This window comes from Dermacentor silvarum, chromosome 9 (genome assembly GCF_013339745.2).
Source record: "Dermacentor silvarum isolate Dsil-2018 chromosome 9, BIME_Dsil_1.4, whole genome shotgun sequence".
Taxonomy (NCBI): domain Eukaryota; kingdom Metazoa; phylum Arthropoda; class Arachnida; order Ixodida; family Ixodidae; genus Dermacentor; species Dermacentor silvarum.
In genome coordinates this window covers 155,164,794-155,183,642 of record NC_051162.1, presented here as the reverse complement: position 1 = coordinate 155,183,642, position 18,849 = coordinate 155,164,794, and the positions used below count along the sequence as shown (strand labels likewise).

Sequence of the window (18,849 nt, the reverse complement as noted above, 5' to 3'; positions counted from 1 at the left end):
TGAATGAAATGGCTGATTCACTCGCACGAGCATCCCTTAATGGCCCTGTTATATCTGTTTTGCCGACATCAGCTTATGTCACCGCGGCTAGGTACAGAAAATTTTCTATGTCGCAAAATTCTGCAAAATCTATTTCAACATCTTCTTCTGAATTCTACCATCTTTGTTTCCAGTGGAATAATAATTGGTGTCCTTAAGGCAATTGGAAGTTTCCTTTACGAAAGTGAGATGCTGTATACCGCCTCTAAATTTTTACTTACACAGGTCTAGTCTCGCTGTGTCGCCTCTATGTTCTTTTTGCAATGAATCCGAATCCATTAAGCGGTTTCTCCTCTCGTGCCGCCGATTTTTAAGAAAAAAAAAAGAAAGCTCTTAGAAATTTCATTTCGAAAACTTGGCTTATTACTAACCTCTCCAACCACTCTCTTCTTTGGGGTGACTTCACTGGGACACAGCCACAGGGATGTTTTTCTCGCACTTTACTACTTCCTTAGAGATACAAAAAGAGTACCTGGCTGAATTTCCAGAAATATGAATAATTCCTATTATTTAACTTCTTTATGTCAAAATTATTTTATCTCACAATTCTTAATAGTATTTTTCTAACGGGGGATTGGCCTGCTTCTTGGCCAATCCCCCGTAGTGGGTATGAGCCAAAGCTTGGGAGACGAGACGAGGCGAGTGCCCTACGAAAGGAACACAGTCAGAAGCGCGCAGAGAAGTAGAAGAAGGAGAAGAAGGCGTCTTTCCAGCCGGTGCGCGCAGATAGCTCTCGTCTAGAATTTCCTCTTCTGATATTGTTCGTTGAAGCCTTCAAAACCGGTAGTGCAGCACCTCACAACCAGGCGATGGACCTCTTGCTCCCACAGCGACTGGTCGGTGTTGATCTCCGAACAAGCGAGTCGTTTGACTGCGAAGAAGGCTTCGGTGACGGACTCTTCCAAAAGAAGATGCTCCTTCTGATTCTTCTGGGGGCCTTCTCGATTAATTGCCAAAACAACCTGGTATCCGTCGTCGCCGGTGATGTCGACCATTGGTGCAAGCCGCTCGCCGGCTTCAACATCTCTGCAGCCGATTGGAAGGATTTTGCCATACCGCTCGAGGCTGATGGACGTTTCAGCCGCTGTCGCGTGTACGAACGCTGCAAGCCACCCGCTGAACCCGGCAATTCCGTAGAACGCGGGAAGAGCGGCGCTGGACCTGCCGTGGCCGGCCGATGGTACAGCAGATGCTTCCTCGGCGAGCTTGAACTCCAGGACACCAACGACACACGCGACGCGCCCTGTGAAGAGTGGGACTACGACGCTCGGACGGCCGAGACCAGTGCGGTGAGCTATTGGAACATGGTGTGCCACCGACGTTTGCTGCCGGCCGCCCTTGTCACCCTGCAAAACGCCGGTGCCGTCGTTTCCCTCATTCTGGCCGGAGCCTTCGCGGACTACGTCGGCAGGAGAGCCATGCTCCTGGGCTCAGCTGTGGCGGTGGTTAACTGCACGGCATGCACCTTCATGGCGACAAGTTACGTGCATTACGCTGTGGCACGCTTCCTTACCGCTGCCAGTGTCGCCGTATACTCGGTTTTTACATTTCTGATACCGTTTGAGGTAATGACGCACACGCACAGGCCACACCAGGTCCTGTTTCTGGCGATGATGGGTTTTGCATTGTCGGAGGTTTGGATCGTCATCGCCAAACACATGGTCGTCGACTGGCGTCTGAAGCAGGTCATCTTCCTCGCTCCGACGGCTCTCCTGCTCCCTGCTTTGTCTACAGCGCGAGAGTCACCCCGCTGGCTCGTCGCAAAGGGAAGGCTGGACGCGGCAGAAGCCGTCATGATGCAGGGGGCCAATACCAACAACTTCCCGATTGCGGTCACGGCCTGTCTCATGGAGAAGCTCAGGGAACAGATCAAGAACCGCGAGGGTCAGGAAGCCGCAGACAAAGACGACTTGATCGACTGTCACTCCCTCCGACGTCGAGCGTTGACAATGTTCTCTGTCTGCTTTTCTATATCATTGGTCTTTTACGTCAACGCTTTCTCGACGGCGCAATGGAGGGGTTTCAGGCTCTCCGGCCTCACGGTCGTGGTCACGGTGTTGACGTACACGGCGATGCACTTCCTGATGACCGGCGTCACCCTTATTACAGTACTTAGCAGCTGCTTCGTGCTAATGGGCGTCATCCAATGCGCGCTCAGTATCGCCGCCAGCGCTGGACTCGGCACCATCACTACGATCTTGCTCGTGCTGTCTAAGGGCTCGTCAACTGTGATTCTGGTCCACTGTTTCACGTACGTCCTTGAGCTGTTCCCATCGGCCGTGCGGGGCGGCGCAGTCTCCTGGGCGTTCGCCTGTGGACGTGCCGCGGCCATGTGCGCGTCAATGACCTTCTTACTGAAGCCGGCCGGACACGAAGACGTGGTTTTTGCCCTGACGGGACTGTTCCTCTTCGCCTCTCTGCTCGTCATCCGTGCCCTGCCGCGCACGACGGTGGTGGAGGATGCGAAATTCGTGGCCAGGCGCCCTTCGGACTCCTCTAGAATGTCCATGGATCACATGAAGCGGACTCTGCAGCGGCAAGCGCCACTCAAGACGGCCAAGACCGCAAGCACGGCCAAGACCGCAGGCTCGGAAACCTCCAAGCCTTCCGCCAAGAAGAGTCGAAAAAGTGGTAGCGACAACAGCCCTAAGACATCCCGTCAATTTCGCACCGACCGCAAACAGAACTAATAAGCAGCATGAAGACTGTACGCACTTCTTTTGTGGTGTCGTGTTCTTGACTTCTTCCTGCAAGCTGCCTCTAATATGCACGTACCAGTTTTAACTCAAGGGTAGTAAGGTACCGTCGCCCGGAAACTGTTTTCAACAACTAGCAGTTATTCTCTTTTGTGTATTTTTCATGCAGCAGTATGTTTAATACGTATCTCACTCGTTTTATGGCCTGCCATATGAAGTTTCGTATTGAGAGCTAATGCGCCCCCGCTCTGAAAGACGCCGTGTATTCTTCTCCGCAATATAAACCTTTGTAGTTTTGTTAAGGAGCCCTCTCGAACACGGGCAGCACAGGGAAGGAAACGGCAGCATTTTTGTATTGTTCTGTTTTTCGTTTTGCTGACTGAGAAAAGGAAACAAAAAATTCATAAGATGCTACGCTCATATTATTTATGAAATATTTTGTTGCCGTGCATCTCTTGCGCTGTAGTACATTCGGCCTACATTACTGCAGCTAATTGTTCTATAATAGCTTATATAAACACTAATTGAGTGCGCGCTTCGTCTGGTTATTCTGGAAGATGTACACACAGACAAGGAAAACATGGAACACCTGAAGCTGAATTTGCAGACAACTCACTTCTGTTATTCTCCAGATTTGCAGTTTTATTCGCGAAAGTATCCATGCTGCAAGTTCTCTTTAAAAGCGCGCGCAAAAAACTGCATTATTAGACTATAGCATAAAACACAAATAAAACAATAGCACCTTTATTCTTCCACTTTTTTTTACCCTCAGCTGCAGATTCAGTATAGATGAAACAGGGAACGCAATATAACAGCAATCACAGAAACGTAATGCATACACACAATGTCTCCGCTCTTGGGGTCGGCTTTTAATGCAGTGTCACATGATAACCCGGTCCTTTCATCGGGCGGTGTATACGGAATGCAAAAAGTTAGTACATACTTATTATAATATACTACACACATGCAGTATGGATATATGTATAGACAGCTCTACATGTTTAATATCGAGAGGTACCAATACCAATGCTGCGCACGTTTAGTTACAGCATTTGCAACATATATACAAGTAATGATTAAGCACTGCCTCGGTTTACAAGCTAAAACATTGGATTAACAGTCGTCCTTGCCATCACGCCAAGCTCAATGAAATACCCTGTCTTTTTATTTTCTGCTTGAGAGTGCGCTTACAGCCAGCGTTCCTATCTGTTCGGTGGGCGAGAACAAACAGCGCTCGAAGGGGGACTGGGAATAGCTGTGCGAGGAACACCGTGGTATGCATTTCTCCCAACAGAATGATTCTTTTTGCGCACAGCTTATTCAAGGCAGTGCCGCTTCATAATACGGCTCTAAACGGCCCACCCATGGACTCACGTTCGATAATTCAAGGCAGAGGTAACGAGCAGAGAGAGGAATAGAGATAGATAGCTGCACATACTTAAAGTGCACGCAGTCTGCTCCACGCAGGCGCAGCCGCAGCAGATCACGTGACCGCCAACGCAAGGCGTGCGGGCCGCTCATTCTCCTTGGACTTGTGACAGCACGATGTCAGTGACTACGACGGCGGGCGCCACCATGTTTGGTCACGTGGTGACGCGTCCATTGCTTGCGTCAGCCGATCTAGGGGGCTGGCATTCTACTTCGGCTGCAACAGCGTATGTGGTGCAAGCGCGCAGTCGCTCGACCGTATATTTAGAGCGATCTGCGTTGGGGGCAGAGTCTAGGTGCGTCGGCTGCTCGTAGCTTTGTGCGTGCTGTATGTTCTCGGCGCTCTGTTTGGGTTGAAGCGATAGGCAACACGAAGGTGACCCTGCTCGCTGCTGCTGCTGCCACGTTTCCTCACGCCAGCGTTTTGACAGCGAGTGTCCGCAGTCATCGAGTGTGATGTGTTCATGTTTGCAGTGACGGCCGCTGGATTTAAAAAATAAAAGGTCCTTGGCTGTGCGTGCTGACACCATGCTTGTTAATTTAGTTAGAAGGCGAATGTTTACAAGTTGATACGGCCGATCAAAGTATTATCCTTACTTCGTATGGCTATCTGATAATTTGCTATTGCAATCGTTCCTTCGCCTTTCGGGCGAAACTGCGACTTTTTTTTTTCTGACCAACTTCTTCAAGAAGCCAGCGCCATGAATTTTGAATTACGGCCGGATCACCGAAACTCTCACTTGACAGAAATTATTCCTACATTGCTCTCATATTTGACGGAATAAACATCTCCAAAAGTCCATATAAGTCATAGTTGCCGCAAAGGTACCCTTGGCTAGCTAGAAAGGGTGTAATAATTTAATACACGGGCGTGACTGCGAACTGACGTTTTCATTGGCGCCACATAATGGCAAGGCTCTTACATGCGTTTCAAAATGGCTTCACAGCAATAAAGAGCCGTGCTATGATGAAGAATACGCACTGCATTGCGGTCAACGGACCTGAGAACTTGAGCACTTGGTATACTTTGGCGGCGCCTCCAGGAGGCCAAAGGGGCAGCGAGGACACCAAAGCGGGAACCCGGACTAGTCTAGCGAATCTTGTATGCGGACACCTCCGGCACGCTCTGGGCAAGGCAGCCCAACCCAGGGTCCGGCCTGGTTCCAGCTTTGATCACCCCGCGGCCCCTTGGGTGCTCTGGCGATCCTGCGCCGCGAGCTTCGTTGTAACCTCAGTTGCCCTCCTGGTGCCTCCGTGTGCCAGTAATATTTTTATTTTCGGATACTAAGTGATCGCATCGTAATACATATCTCTATTGTGCTGAAGCTTAATAAAGCACACCCGATATTGCGGAATGCTTATTAGAACGTTGCCCATATATTATGGCGATAGCACCAATTCTGCTCACCAGGCGGAGGAGGCGGCTATCGCCCTGGCCATACACAGCGCACATTCTCCTCTCTTCGTCTTATCGGACTCCCGTACAGCCGTGAGGTCCTTTTCGACGGCGCGCGTATCGAAACGGGCGAATACGATTGCGATCAACACGCTCACTAATTTTGGTCTAATCGACACGGAAACATATTTCCACATTTCATGGTTCCCGGCCCACCTGGGGGACTCGATCCAACCGCAGGGCTGCAACCCCAACGAACGGGCTCACCAGCTGGCGCGCGATTTCACGACCCGCGCAGCCGTCAACGGCCATCCTCGTAACGAGGCTTGCACCCAGAAAGACCCATTGTGCACATTTCACGAAATCGTCTCACACTACCGCTTGGAAAGGAGGTGGTTCTCCCCTCCTCACCCAAAACTAAGTAAACCACAAGCTAGCACGCTCAGAATGCTACAAACCCACACGTCCCCACTGCGCGGTCCCTAAGCAGGATAGACCCAGACTTCCCGTAGTCGTGCCCCAAATGCGTAGCCGATTCATGCTCTTTTGACCATATGCTCTGGCTGTGCCCAGCCATAGAAAACTCTGTACCTGCCACAAAGGAACAGTGGGAGGAGCTCCTAAGAGATAACCACGACCACATCCAGCTCCAGGCAGTCCAGAGGGCCCACGACATCGCAACGGGATTTCGCCTCCCGGTGCCATCGTGGGCGGAGCCACCGACTTGACCTGTGGGACCCTTCGGCTAGAGTGACCTAGAATATGGGAGAGTGTCCAAAGCGCCGGGTCCGGCGAGGGCCTTTTTCTGTGAACTGCCGCGCCGCGCCGCTGCTGCTCCGGACCCGTGGGCTTTCCGCGCTCGCGAAGAGCGCGGGAAGCGAGGGTCGTCTGTTACGCGCCGTAGTTTTTTGCGTTCCTTTTCCACGCAAAACACTTAAACTCTATTTAACTTCAACAGTGCGGTGCTGCATGGAGCGTACGCATCTTTAAGCGTTTCTTTGTGCTTGGCCAGCAAGATAATGCAAAAACTAACGTATCAAACTCATCAGTGCGGCCTAGCTCCGGTGCTAGAGTTCGGGAACGGTATTATGGTAACTGTGCGTGCGTAGAAACGCGCTAAATTTGTCCGCGTAAGGAAAGAACGTAAAAAAATATGGGCACGAGGGCAATAGCACCATGCTTGTAAGAATAAGAGTAACGAAAAAAGTAAATTACTCGCGAAGTCAAGTGAAATACTTACGTGCGGGCAGTGACCGCTTCGCTCACCATTACGCGCTTTTCGCTCACGGTCAATAGTGGTTTACAGCTACATGCATATGTATTTATTCGAATATTCTTTAGCCACGACAATATTTTATTATGAGCAGAGCAGAGTGAGAAGGTGAAAGGGTAGCAAGAGAATGACCAAAGACGGCCCTAACGCCGGAATTGCTGGCTTATTTCACTTCAGATATTGCGTACACGAACAATTCTTGCTGTACGCTATTTCTTCAATACAAACTTCACGCATGATTTACCTTAAGGTTCACAGTGAGCGAAGCTTTTTTTTTACAAATTCAGACATTCGAAAGAAAAGCCATTCGATCCAGCCAATCGCTAAACAAATATTTTTTCTACATTAAAATGAATAGATATCTACTACTGGCCTAGCCATGCATTTACTAATTTGTTATGTAAAGGTTATTACTGCAATAGCCTTGTTTTAATAATCCGTGAATCCTCTCTGAAATTACCAACATGTAACCTGTCATTTTATCATAGTTATTCCGTAACGTGTGATTTTTACGTAAACTAACAAGCATTCATGGCGCGTAACGATGTTTGTGCTTGCTTTATATTCAGTGGAAAATCGTCTTGAATATTACTGTTTTTGATGCACTACAAATATCGCTATTGATTCTGCATATCCCTAAAATAGTTACCTTCAATAACAGCAAAAATGAAAAGTTTATGTTCTGGTGATTTGTTGCCTCTTCCATTACGTAACTACAAGTACGTAGTTATTGATCAGTAAGTATATTTGCTGTGTACGAACCAGCGAGCATACGCAATAAATATTCCTAAGTTACTTTCATGTTAAAATTCGCTTAGTGTTTGCGCTCTTGCAACACAAGAAGGCGAAAGACGAGTAATTGCACATACTTAATCCATCATGTTCGTTTTCTGACATTTGCTCGTAATTATGAAATCAGGCATACGTATGCAATGTTGCTCTATTAGCGTTCCATTTATTTTGTTTGTCTTGTTTTTTGCCGCGTATATTTCTCGCGTACCCTTCACCTATACACGCCGTGCTATAGCTTAGTGGCTTTGGTAAGTTGGACTGCTAAGCTCGAGGACGCGGGTTCAATTCCCGACCACGGCGGCTTACATTTCGATGGAGGCGAAATGCACAAAACACCCGTGTACATAGATTTAGGTGAACGTTAAAGAAGCCCAGGTGGTCGAAATTAACGGAGCCCTCCACTGCGGCGTCTCTCATAGCCATATTGTGATTTTTGGGTGTAAAACCCCAGATATTATCATTACTATTATTACGCTTTCTTTACCTGCGCTTTCAGTTCTTCGAGATATATGGGTAAGTTCGACACGTTGAGATCGAGATGGGCATTCAACACGTTATCGTCACACCCACCGTATCAGAGGGATTTCTGGCCGTCGTCTTATGACCACACGTCATATTGTTATCGTTAATCGTGACGTGAGCGCAAGTATGTCAAGTTACTAATGCCATGACCCATCAGTACTCTTAGTCACACATTTGTGCCTTTCCACACTATGCTTTGGTATACATACCAAGTGAACGAGCCGAGAGAGTTACGCGGTTTGTATTTATTTTTGGTACCGCGGCATCAGCCAACCGACACATTCCGCTTCCCAAGAGACCAGTTAAGGATTTCGCTTTAATAAAGAAACAACAGAGCGCGAGATGCAGTCTTGTAAAGCAAATCGAATGCATGAAATAAAAGAAAGCAAACGATAGGGTGTAAAAAGCGTTAGCATGAGCTAGCCATATCTCCTTCTTTCTCTTGGTTATTATCCCGGTGTCCAGCTTATTTTCTTCTGCAGCACGTTCACGTTGCTGATTCCACGCATAACTAAATGAAGTAAGCGCGCGGAATGCGTTACTCAAACAGCCGCGTAAGCGCGGACCAAGTGAGCTAGAAATAGACAAAATACTCGTATTCACAGCCGGCAAACGCGTTCTATGTGCGGTGAGTCACTGCGCTATTATCTTGCGGTGACGTGGTGCTTAATATATCCCAAATTATCGTGATGTTGGCTAATAGGAACCAAAATATCAGGCTTGTAGCAGACGCCCACCGCCTTGGCGCGGCTTCCGCAGTGGAGAAAGCCCACGGGTCCGGTACAGCAGCGCCGCGGCGCGGGAGTTCACACAAAAAGGTCCTCGCTCCTCCCATGAATTCGCGTGGCGCTTTGGACACTCTTCCATATTCTACGTCACTCTATTTCGGCTCCCCTTGGCCACAGTTTCTCAGGACCAATAAACGCTATTGTCACCGTCAGCAATTATATGGACACTCCAAACGCATTCCTGCCGTCGTCGTCATCGCGCGGTTCCGTATTAAGTCCAACGGTGATAAAATCGTCGCCACGCACCCTATGCTGTATGTGCGAGTGAAAGCGCGCGAGGAACGCGTGCTTTCACGGAGAGCGAACGCGACGTCTCCTGTGGTGCGAAAGGCAGTGGGGGGATGGGAGAGACGGGAGGCGACGTTTAGTTGCGGCACTAAATGCGTATCTAGCGATAGGGCGCAAGGGGAACTGACGACTCAATCTCCCACGCAAAAGGAGGAAAGGGGGAAGGCAGCGCGAGTGGGAGGGGGCACGGATTCTACTCTGCCAGCAACGGCGTACCTGTACTTTTCGCGGCTGAGGGCTTTCGCGCGCACCGTATCTTGAAAGCGATCTCCACACGGCTCTGACCTTTGTATGCGCTGCGCCTTTCGCCGCTCAGTTTCCGTCAAAGCGATAAACTGCACGAACCTTCGGTGGCTGCTCCAGCCGAGCTTGCTCACGCCAGCGTTTTGACAGTGCTTGTCTGCGGTATCGAGTGCCATCTATTCATGTTTACTTGTGCGCGCTGACACCATGCTTGCTAATTCAGTTAGTAAGCAAATGTGTCAAAGTTTATGAAGCCGATAAAACTATCCTTACTCCGTATGCTCTACTAGTAAATTTGCTATCGCAATTGATGATTCGCCTTTCGGGCGAAACTGCGACTTTTTTGATATCATCTCACCTATAATAGCAAATGCTTTGAATGAAAAACGATACCAAGCATTGCACTTAGACGGAGCGAAGGCTGTCACTCTTTTTCAATACTTCGGGCACATAAAATGATTCAATCACTCCGAAACGCTGTGAAATACATCACGTCACTTTATTACGATATCTTCTATAGGGGCGCTCCAGGCGAATTTCCGCCACCGCCATCGCCGTGACGTTATGTATAAAGCCCAAGTGCGATAAGATACTACCGCGCCCCACGGCGCCGTATGCTGTAGGTGCGCGGGAAGTCGTGAGTAAGTCGAGAAGGATGATGACTTGATTGGTGCAGCCTTAACACTCGCCCAGTGTCGTGCGCAAAAGGCAGTAGGGAGGGGGGTGGGAGGCAAGGTGAGTGTGCGTCCCCAATTCTAGCGCGGCTGTTGTTGCTGCTTGGGGTGCGGCTGGGCGCTTCCGCACACGCCTATCCTGGGGGTAATCTGCGGCTGGTACAAAGACTACGCGAGCCAAGATTCCTTTTGGCTTCGTGTGCGCTGGGTTCTCGCGCGTGTAATGTTGACGGTCACGCAATTTCTAGTTTCGAAGACGTGTTTCGGCTAGAGGCAGTACGAAGCGTTCGCTCACCGCTGCTGCCGCTTTTCATCACGGAAAACTTCTGACAGCGAGTGCCCGCGGTCATCAAATGAGATCTCTTCATGTTTGCCTTTGCACGCAGCACATATCGTGCTTGTATAGTTAGTAAGCGAATGTTTATACAATTTATGCGGCCAATAAAACTATGAAACTTACTTCGTATAGCTGTCTGATAGTTTGCTATCGCAATCAATGCTTCGCCTTCCGAGTGAAACTGCTACTTTTTTATGGGTGCTCCGGTCTAAGCACAAAATCTGAAGAGACTTTATTTTCGTCACTAATGTACAATATTTTGCATTCACTTAAGCTGTTCTGTCCAATTCAGTCTTCTTCGAACTGGATAACTTTGACACTGAGTTTTGATCAAAGGCTTCGTAGGTCCTGTGTACATAAACGTGTGACGGGCACCGCTGAAATCGCGCGTAGCGTTGCCGGTATTCGCAAGACCACTTAACTGAACCTTGATTGATTCGTAGTCATTACCGTGGCTATGAGGGACTCCGTAGTGTAGCTACAGATTGTTTCTGAGCACCTGGTGTGCTTTTTAACAGGCACCTAAACCGAAGTATATGAACCTGTTTTGCATTTCGCCTCCATCGTAATGTCGGGAATAGAACCCACGACCTCCTGATCGGCCGCGCAACGACGCAGCCACAAAGCCACCGCGAGCTGGCTTTACTCCAATGTAACAGTTTCATTGCCTTCACAGGTGGACACGCATTAATTAAGCGCGGGACCCAACCCATCCACCATATGCGACGTTGTCAGGCTTTAATAGGGCACCCCGACTCGGTGAACATGCGCTTGTGCCGCCGGCAGCGGTACAGCTTGTTCCAATGTACGCAGTTCCTCGCGGCGACAATCACCAGGGCCTGGCCCACGGGCTCTCCGCAGTGTAGTTGTGCCCAGAGGACAAAGAAAAGCTCCTCGTCGGTGTACCCAGCGTGCAGTGGTGTACCGCTGCGTGTCTTTCCCATCTTTTTCCTGCATACGAAGAAAGGAAATCTCTGGCTGTTTAGACAGACAGAAGAACACAGTGAACAGACAGACAAAACAGACAGAACAACAGACTGACAGAACAGAAAAAAACAGACTGGACAGACAGAAAGAACAGACTGGGCAGATAGAATAGGTAGAACAGACTGGACAGACAGAACAGGCTGGACCGATAGACAGAACAGAGAGAACAGACTGGACAGACAGAAAGCTAGATAGAGAGATAGATAGAAAGAAACATTGATTCATTCATTGATTGATTTCCCAAAACGCCAGACTGGACAGACAGAAAGCTAGATAGAGAGATAGATAGATAGAAACATTGATTCATTCATTGATTGATTTCCCAAAACGCCCCAAAGCAGCCCTCTAAATAAATTGCCCCCTTTGGGGCTCATCTTGTCCGCCAACAATAACAGTCATCGACACGCATAGACTTACTTACTTTGTTTGCCAATATGCGTTGAATACTTTCCTGTCAGGAAGGCGATGTCACGCTGATAGGGCGCATATCATTCCTGACCTGACAGTGCCGGGAACGGAACCGCGAGCTAAATAGATGGCGATTATGGTTGGGAGATGAAGGTAAGTCCAAAAGGGTGCGAAAACGTTTTGTAGAGTGAAAACGGGGCCTAAGGGAGATGACGGTAGCCGAAGACTGGTAGATCAATTTCAGCCAGCTCGGGATATAATCGTGCACCTTAAGCAAACTGCCGGAGAACTTGCGCATTCGATGCCCGTCGGAATGCATTTGCTGTGGCTCGGAATCGCAACCATGAACTCGTGCTCCTACTCAGCGGAAAGACTCAAACACTCTGCCACATCGGGCTTATCCGCCGCGGTCGCTTAGCGGCTATGGTGTTACGCTGCTAAGCACGAGGTTGCAGGATCGAATCCCGGCCGCCGCGGCCGCATTTCGATGGGGGCGAAGTGCAAAAACGCCCGTGTCCCGTGCCTTGGGGGCACGTTAAAGATGCCCCCGGTGGTAAAAATTAATCCGGCGTCCCCCACCACGGCGTGCCTCATAATCAAATCGCGGTTTTGGCATGTAAAACCCCAGAATTCAACAACACCCGGCTTAGTATAGGAGTTATGACGGAGGAAGGAAATAAACTACGAGGAAGTATTACATCACGCCGCCAGTCTTGGCAGGGGCACCAACGCTGTTTTACTCGTCTTCAATACGTAACCACTCCGAGAATGGGATCCCGCATTGACGATGGTGATTATGGGTAAAACATTGCGAAAAACGCGTGGCAATATTTATCGTCCGATGCCTCCAGCAGCATGCCAGGTCATAAACCAGGCGAATATTTCCAGCGACTCATTCGCTAACGCATGAAGCAATGCCAGCATCATTGCAGTACCTCAACTCGACAGGTCCCTGCGACCGTCTTTATAGACTTGCTTCGCACCTTCACGTGGGCGCTCAGCTACTGTTCTTGCTCTCCACTTCCGTCTCTCTCTCCCTCCCAGTGCAGGGTAGCGCAAACCGGATGTGCTTCTGTTTCACTTCCCTGCCTTTCCTCTTTTCTGTAGATTTATCCTCCAGCTCCTCATTTAAGTGAGCGTCTCTCTTTCACATGATCACTTATTATTGTTATTTAGGTTTGCGTACATAAAAACAAAAACAGAGAGGAGAAGGAAAGCTAGCCGGAAACTGCCCCTAGGAGGGGAACTACGTGTCCCGGATCTAAAAGAGAAATGATACATAGAAAAAAGAATAGTCAGTGAAGAAAAGGAGAGAGATTAAGAGGGAGTGACACAATTAGTAAAAAACAGGAAAAAAAAGAAAACTTAAAAAATAAAACAATGTATGTATGCGTGTAATACAATCATCGGTTGGCACTTGACGTCTGGCAAATGGCCCTCAAGTTAGCGAAAAAATTTGAGAAAAATCCGAGGGTAAATCGGGAGTCTAGATAATGTCGCCGGCCAAGGACAAACGATTCGTACAAAACCAAAGCTCTGTACAATTCGATCCAAAAATTACGAGTCTCTTACAATGCTCGGTACAATTGGACCTTACAAAGAACGCGCCCGGTTCAAGAGAGCCCCGTACATAATGTGGGTCCCTAAACAATCGTTTTGCATATAGGCGCGCTTCGTGACCCAAAGCTTTTGTAAAAAGCCTCGCGTAATTAAAACTGCTCTTCTAAAGCCCCAGCTGCTTGTTCCTGATTCTGAAAGAACAGTCTGAGCTACACGCACCGTCTTATACGAGTTCGCAAAAACTGGCAGAATGTTCGTAAGCGCTCAGTGAGCGCTAGATCTACAGGATGGAAACAGCCGCTTTTTTCTGTGCTTTGTGTTGCGTCTTTCTGGGTAAGGTTTAGTGTCATTGCTCACTTCATGCAGTACTGAGAGTTCTTCTATAAAAAATTCACCTTGTCTCTAGGTTCTTAGTTCGAACATATTGCTTTATTTTAATTACATGTAACATATACAACGCAATAAGGCCAGTTCAGGCGTGTTACCTGAACAGGCGGGCCTTACTTGCCCGACCAATTGCAACGTCCAGGCGGTTAAATAAAAAAAAAATATTCCGGCAAAACTCATTCCATGATGGATGTCGACATTCATGCGATCAGAATTGAAGCGATGTAGCGGCGCACGCTGGTACCACCACAAGAGAGAGATAGAGAGAGAGAGAAAGGCAAAGGAAAGACAGGGAGGTTAACCGGAGAATATTTCCGGTTGGCTACCCTGTACTGGGGGAGGGGAAAGGGATGAAAGCGTCGCGTGTGATGCGTGCATGCAGTCTTGCTCCTCTCTCGAGCTTCTGCCCTTGAGACGATGTGCCGTCTGGCGGGCCCACCACCAACACTTCACATGACACGTTTAGAGACCTAGAGAAACCAAACCGGTGGTATAATTGTGCTGCCTACAGGCACCGGGCGCGGGATGAATTTGGACCGGTGGCGCCTTCATGCGGCGGTGCCGCGAATGTAATGGCATGTGGCGGCCGGGCCGCGCGCAGCAGGCGCTGCCGTGAAACCAAGTCTGATCAAATATGTTGCGTTTTTGGGTGCACCAACAGTTACTGAAACATCACTGAAGCTGGTTAGGCAATTCAATTCAATCGTTGTTCATCGCGGCATCGCGTTTTTCAGGCGGGAAGTCTGTATATGTGCGGTCTGTAGGCAACAGCGCGTACAGTGCTCAGCAATTGCAACGCGATACTCGAATCGCATGGTCGCCAGCGCTTTTTCACTGACTGTAGGCAGTGGGGACACCAAACTGATGCACTGTGGTGTAGAGTGAAAGTGAGAACCTTCGTAACGCATTACGACTGCATTTGGTCCCACGGCGCTCACCTGCAGAACGAAAAGACAAAAAAAAAAAAAAAAAAAAAAAAAAAAGCAAAGAACGGTGGCAGCCGCGCGCTGCCAGCGCTTCAATCGCTGGGCACTGTACATTTCCGACGCTGATTTGCTATGGTCTAGTTGTTCTAACGTTAATAAAATAGCCGTTCATACGCAAGAGCTTTGTGCGCCACTTGCTTGTCTTCGCCTCGGCAGTGTAACGGCTCCGGAGCTTGGGCACCGAAGGCGAACACTCAGATTTGTAGTCATTTTGCCGTCTTATCTGTGTATCAGTCTTCCTTTGGATGTACATTTTCCTTCCTAGCAATTCCCAACTCTGGTTGCGTCCGGCACACGACTGTTCTGTGCATCGACGGCGAACGCCAACGCTGTGGCGTGTTCACACTAGCCGCCTCCGACGGCTCCCGTCACGCTAAACTATATAAAATGGGCCGTGACTGGAGATTGGGCTAGTTTATAAGCAATTAAGAATGGGGAATGATCGTAAGGATAAAAGAACTACAACGGACAGAGAGCTGGAACTTACTGACACGTGTGCGATCGGCGAAGCAGCTCAAGAGACAGAATAAGGAAGACGTATGTCCCCCCTTTTTTTTCTGTCCATAATTTTTGTGTTCTTCGCCTATTTACATAATTAAATGCGCGAGAATGCTAACATGCACAGCAAAATAACATCTGAAATATAACTTATGGAGTTCCACGTCTTAGCTTGCCCCGGTGAGCTCCGTTCGCGTGGTGCAATTGCATCGCAATTCGCGCTCATTTTCTGCTTTATATATACTACCTGATGCCACGAATGTGATCTGCCTCGTGCAAGTGACGACCTTTCTCAAAAGCAGACGCACGAAAATGCGTTTTCCGGTGCGTCAGCCCTTAAAACCCGCAGTGCCAAATCACTGGAAGCACCGAGCGCCTTCGTCCCGTCGTCTGTTTCACATGCCAGTGCTCTGACAGCTGCCGTTCGCGGCGCTGTTCGCCAGCATATCGCGGTAAAATAGAGAAGGTAAAATTTGCTACATTAACATGCAGGGTGGTCGTAAGCAGGAAAAATGGCTGGAAATTCAAACGCAACTGAATGATGAAGCGATTAGCGTGTACGCCTTGACCGAAACGCATCTACGAGATTTGGAGCAGCCGCCTGTTATTGACAACTTTGTATGGGAAGGGTGCAACAGAATGACCGGGTCAAGGAAAGGCGGAGGCGTAGGCGTACTAATTAGGCGAGGTCTGAAGTGGCGAAGGGTAAACGAGACATGTAAAGAGCATTTATGGATTAGTGGTACATGGCAAGGTAAAAAGACGTGGCTGGGAGTAGCTTACCTATGGACAGGTAGTGATAGCAGGAAAAAAAATAAGGAATTGGTCGATTGCATTAGAAGCGATATTAATGAGTTCAGTAACTCGGGCCAGGTGATATTAGTGGGAGATATGAACGCGCACATGGACGATTTAGACGGATATACTGATTACAACGGCTCTCTAGTGCTGGATTTGTGTGATGAACAGAACCTTATAGTAGTTAACAGGGAAAATAAGTGTCATGGACCGGTAACGTGGCAATGCGGAAACAGGCAGTCAAGTATCGACTACGCCTTAGTCTCAGAAATGGTCTACGAACAACTGGAACAAATGATAATAGACGAAAATGGAAAAAATAGCCTGGGAAGCGATCATAGACGTTTAGCATTAAAGTTTGGGAGAGATACCAGCGCAGAACATGAACCAATAGCCTCAGAGTTTTTAAAAATGAATGACGAGCAAATAACAGAGATCGCAAACAACATAGAGAAGAAAATTGAGGCTTTTCCTACAGCAGTCTGGGAATATAAGGAACTGGTGGAGGTTATGCAGCATGAAATAAGGCGGACACGGCAATACAATTGTTGGATTGGAAAAAGGAAACCACGTAAGTGGTGGAACAAGGAAATTAAACAAGCTATAGAAGAGCGTAAAGAGGCATCTAGGGTTCATCGAGAAGCCAAAAAGTTGGGATTACAAGAAGAAGAGGTGCTCCTTAGATGGAATACATACAGAGAAAAGAAAAGGGTTGCGAGTGAGCTCGTGCAAGAGAAAATTAAATGCGCAAGTGAACGTTGGGTGCATAACATTCACAAAAGAGACAAAGGCGCCCCAAAAAGATTCTGGAACCATATAATAGCACTCGGAGCTCCAACTAGAAACTCGCAAACGGCTATAAGGGATGAAGACGGTAACATCTATGAAGGCGATGATGCGCTGCGGTACATCACAGACGTTATCAGGCATAACTTCGGTACGAGAAAAAGTGTAGTTCAGACAACAGATCCAGCAACAACAGAGAGGCTTGAGAGATCAAAATTCAGCATAGAAAGCTTCTATTGGAAAAAGGCAGCAGAAAATGTCCCTAACAACACGGCAGCAGGACCCGATGAAATCCCAATACAGCTAATCAAAAACCTCGGTCCAAAAAGCAAGGCACTGCTGACTAATGCCATAGAGCAAGTGATTAGAACAAAGAATAGTCCCGTTGGATGGCGTGAAAGCAAGATGAATCTCATCTACAAAGGCAAAGGAGATAAGGATAAGACGAGCTCGTACAGGCCAGTTACAGTAACGTCGGTGATATATAGAATGGCAATGCAAGCCATAAAATTAGAACTGTCGAAGTGGGTGGAGGAAAACGGTGTATTGGGGGAACTACAGAATGGGTTCAGGCCAGGCAGACGCTTAGAAGACAATATGTTTGTACTAACTCAGTGCATAGAGATTTCAGTAGCTCAGAAAAGACCTTTATGGGTAGCATTTCTAGATATTAAAGGAGCTTATGACAACGTAGACAGGGAATTGTTGTGGGATATTCTTCAATACGAAGGCATAGATGACGATTTCGTGGAGCTGCTGAGGGAGATATATCGAGACAACCAAGTACAAGTGGCATGGGAAGGTCGAAAATTAAATGAAATGGTGGGAATTCACCAAGGATTGAAGCAAGGATGCCCTCTGTCGCCATTGTTGTTCACGCTTTACGTCAAGGGCATAGAAAGACGACTGGAAAACAGCGAATTAGGTTTTGATTTATCCTACATGCGTAATGGACAAATGGTGCAACAGAAGGTCCCTGGATTGATGTACGCAGACGACATTGTGCTACTAGCGGACAATAAAAAAGATTTACAGATACTTGCGAATATCTGTGGGAACGCAGCGACAAATCTAGGCCTTAAGTTTAGCACAGAGAAATCAGGGATTATGATCTTTAATGAACACACGAGTAACTTCGTGGTGTCAATTCAACAGCAAGTAATACCCATAGTGAAGCAATATAAGTACCTCGGCGTACACATAAACGAAGGAAAGAATTACTCAAGCAACCACCAAGATAATCTGAAAATAAAGGGGAAGCGGAATGCAGCATTAATGAAACACAGAGCACTGTGGGGCCACAATAAGTATGAGGTGGTGCGTGGAATCTGGAAAGGAGTAATGGTGCCAGCGCTAACATTCGCAAATGCCATTATATGCTTAAAATCTGATATATTGGCGGGTTTAGAAGTTAACCAAAGATCAGTAGGCCGGTTGGCTTTGGGAGCACACGGTAATACGACAAATGAGGCAGTGCATGGAGACATGGGTTGGGCCTCTTTTGAAGTCAGAGAAGCACAAAGCAAAATTAGTTTTGAAGAAAGGCTCAGGAACATGGATGAAAATAAATGGGCGGCTAAAGTGCACAAGTATCTCTACATGAAAAGCGTGGACACAGAATGGAGGAAGAGGTCAAGGAAGTTGGCAACCAAGTACAGGATAATCGAAACTGTAAATAGACAACCAGGGGTCATCAGAAAGAAAGTGAGAGAAATAGAGACCGTGAATTGGATGCAAAGAATGGAAACGAAAAGGACAATGGAGATTTACAAGAATGAGAAGAAAGAAATTAGAAGGGAAAATCTGTACGATAACACAAAGGGCAGTGCCTTGCTATTTGAGGCTCGAGCCGGTTGCCTAAGGACGAAAACATATCGGAACAAATATTCGGAACTAGATGAGACATGTGTATGCTGCAGTAAAGATCCAGAGACCACTCAGCACATCCTGATGGAATGCGACG

The 18,849-nt window shown here is 48.0% G+C and overlaps 1 protein-coding gene across 1 annotated transcript; it reads left to right on the top strand.

Moving 5' to 3' along the window:
- Positions 1-848: 848 nt before the first annotated feature.
- On the top strand, positions 849-2,729 carry LOC119463998 (solute carrier family 22 member 7). Its single transcript, XM_037724817.1, has one exon. The coding sequence runs from the start codon at positions 849-851 to the stop codon at positions 2,727-2,729; it is 1,881 nt and encodes a 626-aa protein (XP_037580745.1).
- Positions 2,730-18,849: the final 16,120 nt, after the last annotated feature.